Raw genomic sequence first — 14,622 nt, 5'->3', positions numbered from 1 at the left:
ATCTAACTCTGAACCTTTCCTAATATTGCTACGCAAAGTGCACCAAATGGCTGGCAATTGCCAACTGAGCCAGAAAGATGTTGAAGCCTGGCTGGAAGTACCTTCTTAGTAACTGGTACCACACTGCAAGATTCAGGAGGATAGGAATGCTTCCAGAGTACAAGTTTTCTGCTGTGGAAACTGACAGCTGTACTAAAGTACCAAAGCCACTTCTGGCAAGCACAGATGGAAATAAACTCTTTGTGATGGTTCCTCTCCTAAACCTCCTCAGGAATTATGCTCTTTGTTCATTTCACACTCTTTTTTAGCTCTTTTTTCTTTATTATGTATAAGCTTGGAAACCCTGGCTAATGGTTGCACACTCACACTTTCAACTAACATGTCACACCAACTTAGGTGTTCCTTAGAAAATGGACATCCTATTCTTTTTAGCTATATGGGATTAAAACATTTTTAAAAATACTAGGTCAGTTTAGACACAGAATAAAACCCATTCAGACACATGTTGATTTCTGTCCAGAAGTTATATTACTGATTCCATCAATTCACGTTGTAAACAAAATGGCTGTGGCCATGTGTGATTCTAGTAGATCCTACCTACATATCTCCAGCAATAATGTCTGTCTGAAGCTATCATTCTTCATCTGCAAAGTAAACATCTGCAGTTTCAAACATACTGTCTTGAGATCTTCAGAGCTGGTTTTTAATATTATTTGAGTAACTAAAAAGAAAATCATTAAAAAAACTAGTATTGCTACAAAAAATATTTATGATGCCTGTGTTGTCAAGTGTGGTTCAAAAATTTAGAAGTGATTTTATTAAAAGTGGAGATGCAGATGAATAAATAACCTAGTTATTGTATGTATTATGATTGTTTATGTAGAAGATAAACAACTTTGTTTTATTATTAGGCTACTTTCAAAGGATGGATGGATATTATGTATGCTGCTGTTGATTCGCGAGATGTAAGTGTAAATCTTTCAAAGGTCACCTGTTGATTATTTTCAGATAAAGAGTATAAAATTCAAACAGCTACACACACAGCAAATAATTATAGTTAGCATCAATACATATTTTTTTGAATCTCAGAATTTTTACTGGAAAGAATCCCACTTCCTTCTGTTTAGCCAAAAAACCTAAATTAAGTGGACTTTTTTTTGGAAGCATAAAGTTAATGTAATAGAACAAGAAGAGACTTTTGAAAAATTCTTCTGGTAATCGTAAGTATGAATTAATTTAAGATTATATGATGCAGTTATTCAATATGAAATACATTAATCAGGTTTTATAATTTGTTACTGTGCATTTAGTTGTTTCCTTAGGCTGAGTACCTATGTTACCTATATATTTTAGTGCAATTAGATTTTAAGGCTGAAGATAACCTGTTAAGCTTTCTGGGGATAAGAATTTTATTTTGGCTACAAAACTAATACTCCGTTTAATTTACACAAATAGTCAGGTTAATGATATTGTCTCCCAGAGTAAAATACCCTGTTTCATTATCTTTAGCATTTCTACACTCAAGCTTGCTGTGCAGTAGAGGTGCAGATGCTGGGATATGGCATCCAAAAAATTGAGACAATAACAAAATCTTCCTTTGAAACAACCTCAGTTTAATGGATTTCACAAAACATATATTCACTAGATAATTATTGAAAACATCTGTTCCTATCTGAATGTAAGAACACTCATGCAGGACCAAAAGAGTTCCAGGGAGATTCAGGCAATAGTAAAATTTATTGATTCTTTTCCATGATAATATACTGCACACAATATAAAATATTTAGATTTCTAATAATAAAATTTTAAGTATTAATGACTGCTCTGCATCCCACATTGCTTCTTTCTTCTATATGAGGAACTTTTTATGTATGTACATACTCAAAAATATCTTTGGGCACATCTACCTAAAAATTTCATATGAGAAATAATTCTGTCAGCTTCCAGTTCTCCAAATATTGATTGGAATGAACAAGTTGGATCTTTTTAATAAATTAGTGCTGTTCATAGCTTTTCTATCTGAGATGGCATATACGTAATTCTAAATTATACATTTTGGTTTTTTACCTCTAGTATTCTCATGGGTAATAATTTGTTTTATATTTTGTAGGTAAAAGATCAACCTAAGTATGAGGACAACTTATATATGTATCTCTATTTTGTCATCTTTATCATATTTGGATCATTTTTTACCTTGAACCTTTTCATTGGTGTTATTATAGACAACTTCAACCAACAAAAAAAGAAGATAAGTATTTTAAATATTTCCATATTGGTATGAACTATTAGCTATAATGAATTAAAAAGTTATTTCTGTAAGGCTAATAAAAGTCAAAAGTTACTTCAAAATCTTAAATAAAGTGTCTCTTTTTAAATAATAATCTGTGCTAAAATCTGTGGATATGCTTCTGAACTTTGCACTTTTAGCCTTTTGATAAATAAAAAGTTGGTTCGTAATAATTTGCAAATTGAGGAAAGTTACAATGAAGACGTGAAAAGTGAATGTGAATTATTAGTTTGATTAGCTGCAATATAATCTGGCATGAAATAAGGTACTTTCATTTTAATTATTCTTACAAACTCTTGACGCTTAGTGAAGACACAATATGGCATTGTGTTGATACAATGAATAATGCAAACTGATATAATGCAAACTGATGAAACAATAAGTCAAATAGACCTTGTATGAATAGGCTTGTAGATATAAGTAACACTTATATCTACACTTCTATCAGGATAAGATTAATTCATTAGACACAAATACAATCTATAATTTTCTATCAGGAGTAAAGGAAAGATATACAGGGAATGGTGGTTTCTTTCTGTATACTTTTGACATACAAGTATGTTTAAAATAGTTGTATTGATAGTGCATACAGTTCAGTTTTAAAGAACTTTAAAATATAAAAATACCAATAATCACATTTAAAATATTTTGAAGACTAACAGTTTTTAGTTGTCAAATACCAGGGTTATTCTAAATTTTTGTGTGCTGTGAAAAAGCAGTTTCATATTATTTGGGTTTTTTTTAGTTTTGGTTGTTTTTTTTTTCAATCACCAGTTAAAAAACAGCAATACCAGACAGAATCCCTGGTAAAAGAAAACTGTGAACTACACAAATTTTTCCTTGTGCAAATATTCTTTAGCTTCCATGTCTGGGGTTACTATCAATGTTGTGATGCTTCAGGCTGTGGTAGCCAATTTAGCAGATGGTGATGTTGACATTGTGCTTCCATCTGACTCAGAGCACATTTGTCAATAAGCACAGTTTACCTATACTGGAAGTCAGTCAGTCAGTTGCACATCTGACTGGCAGCATTTGCATCTGCTGCAAAGGCTGATTTGAGTTTGTCAAGGTTGGTTCATTCCAGTAGTGTGTTCATTTGCTATGGCATGACATGAATTACTTTTCTTAATTTTACATCAAATGTGAGGGTTTTTTTTGCTATTAAAACCCACAGATTAAATACTAATACACTCTCCTAACACAACTTCTGCCTCAAAGTTATACCTCTTTTAGACCTGTCGAGCTGTAATCCTAAAAATCTATACAGAAGATAGGCCATGCAAGGCACTAGTCACGCTCCTATTCACTGAACATATCCCAATGAGTGAGTTATTGAACAGCATCAGTATAGCAAGAATGCTTTTAGCCATTTCAGCAAAAGCGAACATGAAGACATTGGAAAAACTCAACTGCCAAGCTGACAAGGTATCAGTAATGGGTTCTTCCTGTGTGTTAGGTATATATATGAGCATCCACCCTCTAAACACCTGAAAAAAACCTTCCTTTTTTATATAAATTAAATATAATTTTAATATTATATTACAGGGAGACATACTGTAGATAAATGTTTTATGTGTGGACATGATACTAATAAATTTTGATATTGTTTCTTTACTTTGGAGGTCAAGATATATTTATGACAGAAGAACAGAAGAAATATTATAATGCAATGAAAAAACTGGGATCCAAAAAGCCACAGAAACCTATACCGAGGCCAGTGGTACGAGTGATTTGATTTTTACACCCTTAATATTAAATATTAATTTGGGAATATAGTCTTGTCCACAAGATAAGATTATAGGTCTGGAAATAAAACATTTTTTCCATTTATTTTCTTGTAAAGGTAGAACTTGTCCCTTTTTGAATCCATCAGATTAGATAATTAGTATTTAAAAACATACACACTGAAGTATGAACAAAATTATTTAATAATGTTAAATTTAATAATGATAAATTCCAAAATTCCCTGCCTAAGTCCTGGAAAACCACAATTGTTTGGATCATTTATTGGTTCTACTTACCAGGGATAAACTTCATTTTCTGTTTTTTCTCCTCACAGAGAATTTGTAGGAAATGGGGATGCACTGGCCCTTGCTGCTGAAGACAGAAAGGGGCACTGGTAACCTATTGGAAAGGACAGATGCAGAAAATCTTACAGAATAAAAGAATGTCCTAGGGAGTAAAGCATAGACTAAGATAAATTTGTCTCTAAGCTAAGACACTACTCTTGTTATTTACTGAACTCCTACACTGTTTTAAAAAATAAAATACTTGTTGCACCTTATGCACCAAGTGGTTAAAAATAGACTTTCTAAGGAGAGACATATGGCAAAAAACATTGAGCTAAGTACTAAAGAAAAACTAGGATATTACAGTCTTGGTGTGTTTAAGACATGTGTCTTTAGCAGCCCAATGATCTCACTAAGCACAATTAGTTTAAGGAAGAAAGAGGGTTAGTATTCTAAAACCATCTGAGAATAAAGATAAGAAAATCAGCTTTTATTTTGCTAGTACTCTTACTGGCTATGAATTTACACCACCTAATAATCGCAATAATATTAACTGTCATTGTTATTACTCTTATTATTGCAGCGTTTCTTCCCTTCTTGTCTCTTCAGCCAACAGTGGCAAATTTCTTGATTCACTCTAGCAAGATGAGATATAAACCAGCATGTGTTTGGCTTATTGCCTCTATTGTGAATGAGTCTTGCTCTGCACTCCTAAATCTTGGAGTTGTTTTCTCATTTGGCATTTTAAAAGAAAATTATTTTCACTCTATAAACTGAACTCCATCTTTGTGTTTGCAGAATAAATTCCAAGGCATGATCTTTGATTTTGTAACCAAACAAGTATTTGACATCAGCATCATGATACTCATCTGCCTTAACATGGTCACAATGATGGTAGAAACAGACGACCAGAGTAAAGAAATGGAAACAATTTTATCCCGGATTAACCTGGTGTTCATTGTCCTTTTCACTGGAGAATTTGTTTTGAAATTGATTTCACTTCGCCATTACTACTTCACTATAGGCTGGAATATTTTTGATTTTGTGGTTGTGATTCTCTCCATAGTAGGTAAGAGGACCTCCCTTTTAAGAAAGAACTAGTGGAAGAAATAGGAAACATTTGTTTCAAGTATGTTGATACCGATTGTAGAATTTCCTTTTTACTATGACTTGCATGTTGAATCAGATCTTTATATTATCTAGTATACAACATATGTAATGTTGCATACAAGAGTTTTATCCCTCCCATTAGATTCACTGGCATTTTCCACATCAAAAGACATAATGGAACTGTTTGGTATATTAGGTTAATGTCTACAAATATAAAGAGGAATGTTTAGTGGTATATGCAAACTAATCACAGATTTATTTTCAGTACTAAAACTGAAAATTATGTGAAATGGGTGAGATTATTTTACTTTTGCTACACTAAAATTTGTCAGTTAAAATCTAGTGATTTTCCAAGGTGCAAATGAGTAACACATCTGAGAGAGATTGTGCTGATAAATGTAAATCTGTTAAAGAAATCTCTGACTTGCAGAAATTTAGCCAGTATCATCCTTCATAAAGAACATGCTTAAAGGCTCAACTTCAAGAATTAGCTGTATCTAAGATATAAACATCCCTTTCCCAACCATTTTAAGAACTACTGAAAGCTTTGACAGGGACTACCTACTTGCTACAATCAGTCTTCATTTTATTTATTTACCTTCTCTACGATAGCATTTCAACATAAGTAAAGACTCACCTTATTAACAGTTTTCAATAAAATGTAATAATTAGTATAATTTTTTGTGATAGTATAGAATTACTACACTGATTATATTGGAGATAGCAATAACTCAATTTTTCTACAGGTAACTAATTAATTTAAAATTTTAATTATTCACTTTTTTCCTAGGTATGTTTTTGGCTGAGATGATCGAGAAGTACTTTGTATCTCCCACACTATTCAGAGTCATCCGGCTTGCCAGAATCGGTCGAATCCTGCGCCTCATTAAAGGCGCTAAGGGAATCCGCACTCTGCTCTTCGCTTTGATGATGTCTCTTCCTGCTCTGTTCAACATTGGGCTGCTGCTCTTCCTGGTCATGTTCATCTATGCGATATTTGGCATGTCCAACTTTGCCTACGTCAAGAGGGAAGTTGGGATTGATGACATGTTCAACTTTGAAACCTTTGGCAACAGCATGATCTGCCTGTTTCAGATCACCACCTCCGCTGGCTGGGACGGTTTGCTCGCCCCAATTCTCAACAGTGGGGAGCCAGACTGTGACCCCCATAAAGATCATCCAGGGAGCTCTGTGAAAGGTGACTGTGGCAACCCTTCTGTTGGGATTTTCTTCTTTGTCAGCTACATTATCATATCCTTCCTGGTAGTGGTGAACATGTACATTGCTGTGATTTTGGAGAACTTCAGTGTTGCTACTGAAGAAAGCGCCGAACCCTTGAGCGAGGATGACTTTGAGATGTTCTATGAAGTCTGGGAGAAGTTTGATCCTGATGCAACACAATTCATAGAATATAGTAAATTATCAGATTTTGCAGCTTCATTAGATCCACCTCTTCTCATAGCAAAACCAAACAAAGTCCAGCTGATTGCAATGGATCTGCCCATGGTGAGTGGTGACAGAATTCACTGCCTTGACATCTTGTTTGCTTTCACAAAGCGTGTTTTGGGGGAAAGTGGGGAGATGGACGCCCTCAGAATACAGATGGAAGATCGGTTTATGGCAGCCAATCCTTCCAAAGTCTCCTATGAACCAATTACAACCACACTGAAACGAAAGCAGGAGGAAGTGTCTGCTGTCATCATTCAGCGTGCTTACAGACGTCACCTCTTAAGGCTAAAAGTTAAACAGGTGTCTAGTATATATAATAAAAATAAAAACAAAGAAGGAGATGGACACATTATAAAAGAGATAATTATTGATAAACTAAAAGGAAACTCCACCCCAGAAAAAACAGATGAGAGTTCTTCTACAACTTCCCCACCTTCTTATGACAGTGTAACAAAGCCAGACAAAGAAAAATATGAAAAAGATAAAGCAGAAAAGAACTACAAAGGTAAAAACATCAGGGAAAATAAAAAATAATGATCTAAGAATTTTGTTAATGGGACAACTTGTTTACAGTCTTTGAGAATGAATCACCAACAGGACTCCTGCAGGAGATTTATGCCAAACTGACAGTTTTTACACATATATATGTGTGTGTGTGCGTGTGTGTGCGCGTGTGTGCATATATATACATTATATATATACTTAAGGTCAGTGCCTATAATAAAACAGTGAACCTCCATCATCAGACTGTGACTCTGTTAATCAGGGTAAAAAACTTGACAAGAGGTTACTGTTTTCACTACAGCTGACACTGCTAAGAATAAGGGAAAAGGTGGCTCAATAGAGAAGATGGAGCATGAAATGAGTGTGAAAGGATACTTTATTTCCACAACATGTAGAACAGTAATTCTCTTCACTGTTTGTAATGCAACTGCCACATTTGTCATATTTTTACAAAAACTGTATTAGTGTATTTATAATTTTTTTAATTCACAGGTTGTTTACTATTACATGTGACTATTTTTGTAATAGGTTTTATGTTGGGGAAAGAGGTATGAGGACCAGGAGTTCTACTCTCAGATTCTCTGTAATGTACAGATAGGAGTGATTTGCATAGACATACTGCACTTGTCAATCATGTATAAATAAAAATATGACATTGCACAAAGCTGGAGATTTTAAGAACTTTTGTGTTTCAGGGTTGCTCTTAAATTTGAAGTATTCCAACTACTTGTATGGCTGCATCCAGATTATGTACATCCAGATTAATGTGCCTGGAGAGTCTCCTCTAATTTACAGGAATCTGCAATGACTTATTTTTATGTGAATGACTAAATATGAATAAGTTCTTGTTTATGTTAAAATATTTACAGTTCAAAAAATATTGTGCAGTTTCTGCACTGGAAAAATAGCTTCACCAGAATATACCTGGGAGTTCTTTTGTTTTGCTTTGGTTTTGACAGCTCTTTTTTTTTTTTTTTTAATGGGGTATTCTTTGGTTACTGTCTTCTATCATTATCTCCAACATCCAGTGAACCCATAAAATACCCTTTTCCATGTAAATATTAACAGTATACTGTTGTGCGTATTTGAGCATAGAATTAAATGGCTTTGCCACATTGAATTGCATCAGATATGTACCACAGTATGGTTAATTTGCAAGACAACAGGACGTGTTGTAGTCTGTGTCATAGATAGGAGAGTATCACTGATGCATGTCAATGCTGTTGCTGCTGTACCTTGCTCCTTCACTGTCCACAGTCTCCACTATAGGAAGCCATGTGTCAGTGATGAAGTGAATCAAGTTGTCCAACCAGACCTCATTCTTTCAAATCATTAAGCAATAGTTTGCAGCTGTTTATGAGCTTTTTTAGTTTTGCATTTTAAATTTGAAGTGGCTGCTATGTCGTGTAGAATCAGACTGTACAGGCCATATTGCAAACTGTTAAACCTGTTGACAATGTGGTTAGCATATATAAATAATGTAAAGAAATACCATTTGACAAAAGTTCTGTATGTAAGAAAAGTGTCTTCAAGTTTAGATCACTGTTTCTTATATTTCTTTCCTCATTCACTTTGCTTATTTTCTAACCATGGTAATTCCAAATTGGCATCATCACACTATGGGAAAAAAGTGCGTATTTGTAGACTATCTTGTTTTAATAATATATTTGCATATATTCCAATGTGAAGTAAATGGTGTAAATCTGGAACCCAGCTTGTTTCCAAATAGCTACAGGACATAGCAAGGAAAGCATTAGGGGAATGTGCGAATTTCTAGCACTATTTGCATCAGAAGTTCCAAGATAGTCTCATAGTTGATTAAATCCTTGCTATCTTGCAGTGTCTGTTTACATAGTCTACTCTTATTCTTTTTTGAATCACAGTTCACTAAGCTTGTACAAACAAAATATTTCCCAAGAAAAAAATAGCACATTTGTATAATCGAGGACATCAGGACATTTTGTGTTTCATACACAAGCTAACATTAAATGTAGAATCTTTCTTTTACAAATGCTTTGGACTTGTAATGTGTTGGTGAAATGCATGCAAGAAATTGTTATTATCATAAACAACGCAAACAATATTACATATGAACCAAAAAATAAATATTTCTTTTTTAATTATGTTTATTTTGCTTTGTCTCTGACCTTCTGTTGGTTAAAACAAGATAAAAACTGACTTTGGTGTGAGTAAGAATTGCTTTCTTTTTCCCAGGAGCTAAACACCTTATTCTTCACATTTTAACTTCTATGTAAAATAATTATAAAAAAATCTGAGAACTTTGATCAAAATGCATTTATTTTTACTTCTTTGTTATCAGCATATTGTCTGGGAATAAAACAGGACACAATTCTACCCCCAAAATGTCTCTCAACCCTCAAAAGCCCTTCTCAGCCATAAAGGCACTGCTCACTACTGCCTACCTAAGCTGCCCATGTTCCATGAGACTTAAATATGCAAACAAACTTTCCACTGAAGTTTTTTGTTTGGTCACATTTACCATTTAGCCGAGAGACTCATTGCAAAGAGATAAAAGTTGGCTTTAGTTGCCTAGTGATTATTTTTATTCCAGTAATTCTTAAAATTAATTAATACCATCGCGCGATAGCACAAGCAAGGGATAACACTGACTCTGAGCTGTGACAAGTAGCGTTTGTAGCCAAAGTATCTGGATGTTAAACAATAACACAGTTTGACTTAAGATGTCATTAAGATATTCAAGGGTAGAAAGATTCAGGACATTGAAATACCACATTATCATATTATCTAATTTAAAATTTATTATTATACTTCAAAATTAACAGTAAGTAGAATATTCCTGGAGTTTTCTCACTGGCATGTTTTCAGTGTTCCTGATATTGCTGTGGATATTGTACCATATTAACCATATTTTGGCTAAATATTAAATTTCTCATATAACCATGAAATAACTGATGGAACATTGTAACACTAAAGTCTATCAAAATCTCTAACACACTGAGCATCAGCAGTCACTGCATCTGTCTCTGAGTTAGACTAGCATGCAATAAGGAAGCCATACTTCTGCACTGGTTCATAGAAAATGCTGATTTGAAAGGGACTCACAAGGATCATTGAGTCCAACTCCTGCCCAAGAACATTGTCCAAATCTTCTTGAAATCTGGTGCTGTGACCACTTCTCTGGTGAACTATGCCAGTGCCCAACCACCCACTAAGTGAAGAGCCTTTTTCTATTATCCAACCGAAACCTCCCCTGACACAATTTCAGGTCATTCCCTCAGGTCCTGTCACCAGTCACCACAGAGAAGAGATCAGTGCTGCCCCTCCTCTTCCCCTCACAAGGAAGTTCTAATTGTAGTGAGGTCTCTCCTCAGTCTCTTCCAGGGCTAACCAAGTGCCCTCATCCACGCCTCATATGGCTTCTCCTCAAGACCTTTCACCATCTTCATTGCCCTTCTTGGGACACTTTCCAATAGCTTCAGATCTTATATTGCAGTGACCAAAACAGCATATAATATTCAAGGTGAGGCCACCTCAGTGCAGAGCAGAGCACAGCAGGACAATTGCTCCTTTGCACAGCTAGCAATGTTGTGCTTGATGCCCCCCCAGGACATGGCTGACCCTTCTGGCTACCAGGGCACTGATGATTTACCAGTGACCAGGACCCCCAGGTCCCTCTCTGTGGCATTGCTCTCCAGTGCCTCATTCCCCAGTCTGTCCATACATCTGGGGTTGCCCAGTCTCAGGTGCAGATTCATCACTTTTGCTTGCTGAACTTTATATGGTTGGTGATTGTCCAGTACTCTAATTTTGTTGAGGTATCTCTGCAGGGTCTTCCTGCCTTCAAGAGAGTCAAGAGGTCCTCCCAGTTTTGTATCATCTGTGAACTTGCTTAATATCTCTTCCAGTCCTGCATCCAAGTCATTCATGAAGATGTTGAAGAGAATAGGGCCTAAGATGGAGCCCTGTGAAACCCCACCAGTGACAGATCACCAACCTTATGTCATCCCATTCATTACAATGCTTTGCACCCAATGTGTGAGCTGTGTGCCAGATTACATGGTGTGCTTATCCAGCTATGTGCTTATATGAATGGCTTTCCCTACACCAGAAAAATGCCTTACTAAGAACATGCAGAATTGTTAAGCCTGCTCATACCCTTGGATCCTGGAGATGGCCTCTGGCCCTCTTAGAATACAGGGTTAAAGCTCAAGACATGATCTTCCCTAGCTGTTTGGGCATACTTACAAGTACCTGGCCTGCAGGCCTAAAAGAGAGAATTCTCTAACTTGTGTTTATGTCAATATGTACATCCTTGAAGTCAAAGTTATGTACATTATTTATTCCACTAGTCCTCTAACTCATCTAACCTTATAAATTATTCCATTTACTTCCAGAGACTTTTGGAACTCTTCTGCTTCTATGGTTCCTGACCTAAATCTAATAATTTCACTTTACTGTTATCTTTTCACATTACCTGTTCAAACCAGCACCTAAAATCTACAGAATTTTTGCTCTGTGAAAAGGATAGAACCTGAAGTCTCTTACAGGAACCTGAAGTCTCTTACAGTACTCTGTAAAAGTGAGGTTATTGTATCTATCTACTAACAAGCACTGTATGTGCAAAAACACTGACAATGCTTTTGGCGTGGACTAGCAGAAATGGCTGAGGGTCTTGGTTCAACCTGGTCTATAAATAGGCTCACTTTGAGGGCATGTATGTCTTCCTAATTACCCTTAGCTGCTTCTGTGAACAACTTCTTCCCTCCTACCTATTCCTTATCACAAAGAAGTCAATTGAACTTGCATAGTTTAAACCTCCTATTACACCACCCCTATGCTTCCAATGCATTTGAGTGGAAATGGCACTTGAAAGAACTCTCCACATGCTACTAGACAAGCCAGTAGTAATGGCTATTCCAGTTGAGCATAGTTTTATATTACTATTGTGCTTGTAGTGCTTCCCCACTCTTAATCCTCCTTCATTTCCAGTCAGTAAAGGAGGAGTCCTAATTTTACTAGCTCCTAAAATCCTCACTGTATGACTATACTGATCCATGTCCAGGTGTATTTTCAACATGTCCAACCACAGACAAAATGTCTTCCACTCCGTATTCAACTTTTTATCTGTCACATATTGCCAAAAAGAGAGCATTAGTAATGCTGACAGTAAAGCTAAGTCACTCTCCTAGTATAAGTTCATTACTTGGTACTTTTCCTTAATGAGTTTTCAGATGAAAAAAATTTCCACATGAATGCCCAGAAAGGAGACATATTCCTGTTCAGTACATTACAAATTAATTCATAAGGCAGCACAGCTTAATGCTATTCCTATGCAAGTGTTCCCAGTGCCTCACATGAGCTAATGCAGCAGTACTACCATGTGCATAGTCATAAAAGAGTAACAAGCTTGCAGAATTAACTGGAGCTAATTAGCACTGAGGTAATTTTAACAAAGGAGGAAAGACCAGTGTGTGGTAGAAAAAAACCCCAACCCTTTCCTCCAAGAAGCAGACTGGCCACAATAAAGATAAGCAGAACTGCCATTGTGGGAAGTTAGGATCCTGAATAGTCAAATGTATTTACTGTGAAATTCATTAACACATTAAAGAAAATGGTGAGTACTCAGTACTTTGTAGTCCGTTATAAATAGTATACTGTAATTTATTGAAAAAAAAAATAAATCCTTTGGAAGGTGAAATAATGATAGGAATTAAAAAATCAGGAAAGTCCTTGCCCAGAGGGTTCATCACTAGTATATGACTGACATGATACATTATTATTATTGCTACACTAAATGTCACAATTATGTCAAGATTTTTACATTTCAGAGCTCAACTGTCTTGAAGTGCCATTTGTTGTAATGTTTATGTTCATCTTTTTAGTTCTTCAACCAGATAGATAAAATGGAAAAAACAAAGAAATCTGAGATTACTGGACTAACAACAAAATCTTACACTTAAAATAAGTTTATATTTTTTATTTTTTGGCTATTTTAAAAATGTTTGGCTATCTAGAAAAAAATAAACATTGGAAAAGACAAATAATACCATGTGAGTGAAGCTCAAAACCACAGAAATACTTAATTATAAGCAGACAAAACAAATAGCGAGCAGGAGCTTGTTGCAATGGATGTTTTCTAAAACATCATGATTAATTCACATACAATTTAATAATAAGACAAGATAAGGTAAAGGAGAATGGTGAAGCGCTGTGATCTGTTTCAACCAGCACCACAGAGCAGGGATGTGCTTCATTTTTGTAATGTAACACATACTCTGCACCACTTCACAAATTAAATACCTCACCCTCTTAGAGAAAACATACTGCAACATGAGGCTTGGCTAAGCTAAGAGAATAAATTGTACTGCAGTAGCCTAAGCAAACTGAAGCCAATTACCATCTCTCAGGAGAGAAGACAAATCACATGTATCTCTGCAGCAAGTGCTATGTTTGATGCATATATGAAAAGACATATCATGAACAATTTATAGCAGTAGAGCAGGCATTCGTTCCCAAGCATTCCACACTTCAAGTACATTTCCTGTATAATAAAAGCCACTTAATGGGTTTTTTTTTCCTCATAATCTACATTAAGGGGTAACAGGGAAAACACTATCACTCCTAAAAGTATTCATTGTTTTTATAGGAAACACACATAAGAATATAAAAAGCACTTACAAGACTGGTTTTTTTCCTGTAATTTCAGTATCACAGGGATCTTTACGCTTTAATCTAAAACTCTCTAGTAGTCTGCACATAGATCACAAACACTCTGCCTCACCATTTTCCTGACATAGAAGTGTTTGGTTTGCTTTCAGAAGATATAGCCCCAGGTACAAGCTTACAGTGAAATACAAGCAAAGTATAGTCTCAATGAGTGAAACTGGTCATCTAAATTGAAGTGGGTCATGCCATTTTTTCCCTCAGTCTAATGCAGTGATATCACATCCAGCAAGCCAAAAGAAGCAGTTTAACATATATAACAGCAGTTATATTCAAAGATAACAAGCACAGGTTTTTTAATTATGTCACACAAACACTTTAAGTTGTATTATGAATTTCTTACCCAGAGATTTGGATCCGATTGACTGAATTAACCAGCTACAAAAATTTACACATTTTCAATTTTTCTTCTTGTTGCTGTTACAGGGGGATGACAGTGATGGGGCCAATTTTAATGACTGCAGGAAGCTCAGTCCTGGTATACATTTAAGAGATCCCAGCTCTGATCTAAGGAAGGAAACTGACTGACCCAGAAAAAAATAACAGATTTTATCTCTG

At 35.4% G+C, this 14,622-nt stretch overlaps 1 protein-coding gene and 1 long non-coding RNA gene across 7 annotated transcripts in view; one reads left to right on the top strand and one right to left on the bottom strand.

Moving 5' to 3' along the window:
- LOC110469658 (sodium channel protein type 2 subunit alpha) overlaps positions 1 to 9,484 on the top strand; it is a 53,701-nt gene extending 44,217 nt beyond the window's left edge. For all 4 annotated transcript variants that reach the window (XM_077785012.2, XM_077785010.2, XM_077785013.2 and 1 more), the window contains exons 22-26: positions 912 to 965; positions 2,111 to 2,248; positions 3,903 to 4,007; positions 5,095 to 5,365; positions 6,197 to 9,484. In XM_077785012.2, the coding sequence (XP_077641138.1) occupies positions 912 to 965; positions 2,111 to 2,248; positions 3,903 to 4,007; positions 5,095 to 5,365; positions 6,197 to 7,389 (1,761 nt within the window). In that variant the 3' untranslated portion in view covers positions 7,390 to 9,484. The remainder of the gene's footprint in view (positions 1 to 911; positions 966 to 2,110; positions 2,249 to 3,902; positions 4,008 to 5,094; positions 5,366 to 6,196) is intronic.
- The window catches only part of LOC144246698 (uncharacterized), a 66,197-nt gene that overhangs the window by 31,075 nt on the left and 20,500 nt on the right, over positions 1 to 14,622 (bottom strand). For 2 of the 3 annotated variants that reach the window (XR_014956714.1, XR_013340367.2), the window contains exon 3: positions 4,309 to 4,411. This is a non-coding gene — a long non-coding RNA (uncharacterized LOC144246698). Of the gene's footprint in view, positions 1 to 3,032; positions 4,412 to 14,622 lie in introns of those variants that run through there. The other variant, XR_014956713.1, reaches the window with a different exon arrangement.

The sequence above is a fragment of the Lonchura striata genome, chromosome 7, assembly GCF_050655825.1.
Source record: "Lonchura striata isolate lonStrDom1 chromosome 7, ASM5065582v1, whole genome shotgun sequence".
Classification (NCBI taxonomy): domain Eukaryota; kingdom Metazoa; phylum Chordata; class Aves; order Passeriformes; family Estrildidae; genus Lonchura; species Lonchura striata.
This window is presented reverse-complemented; position numbering and strand designations above follow the sequence as displayed.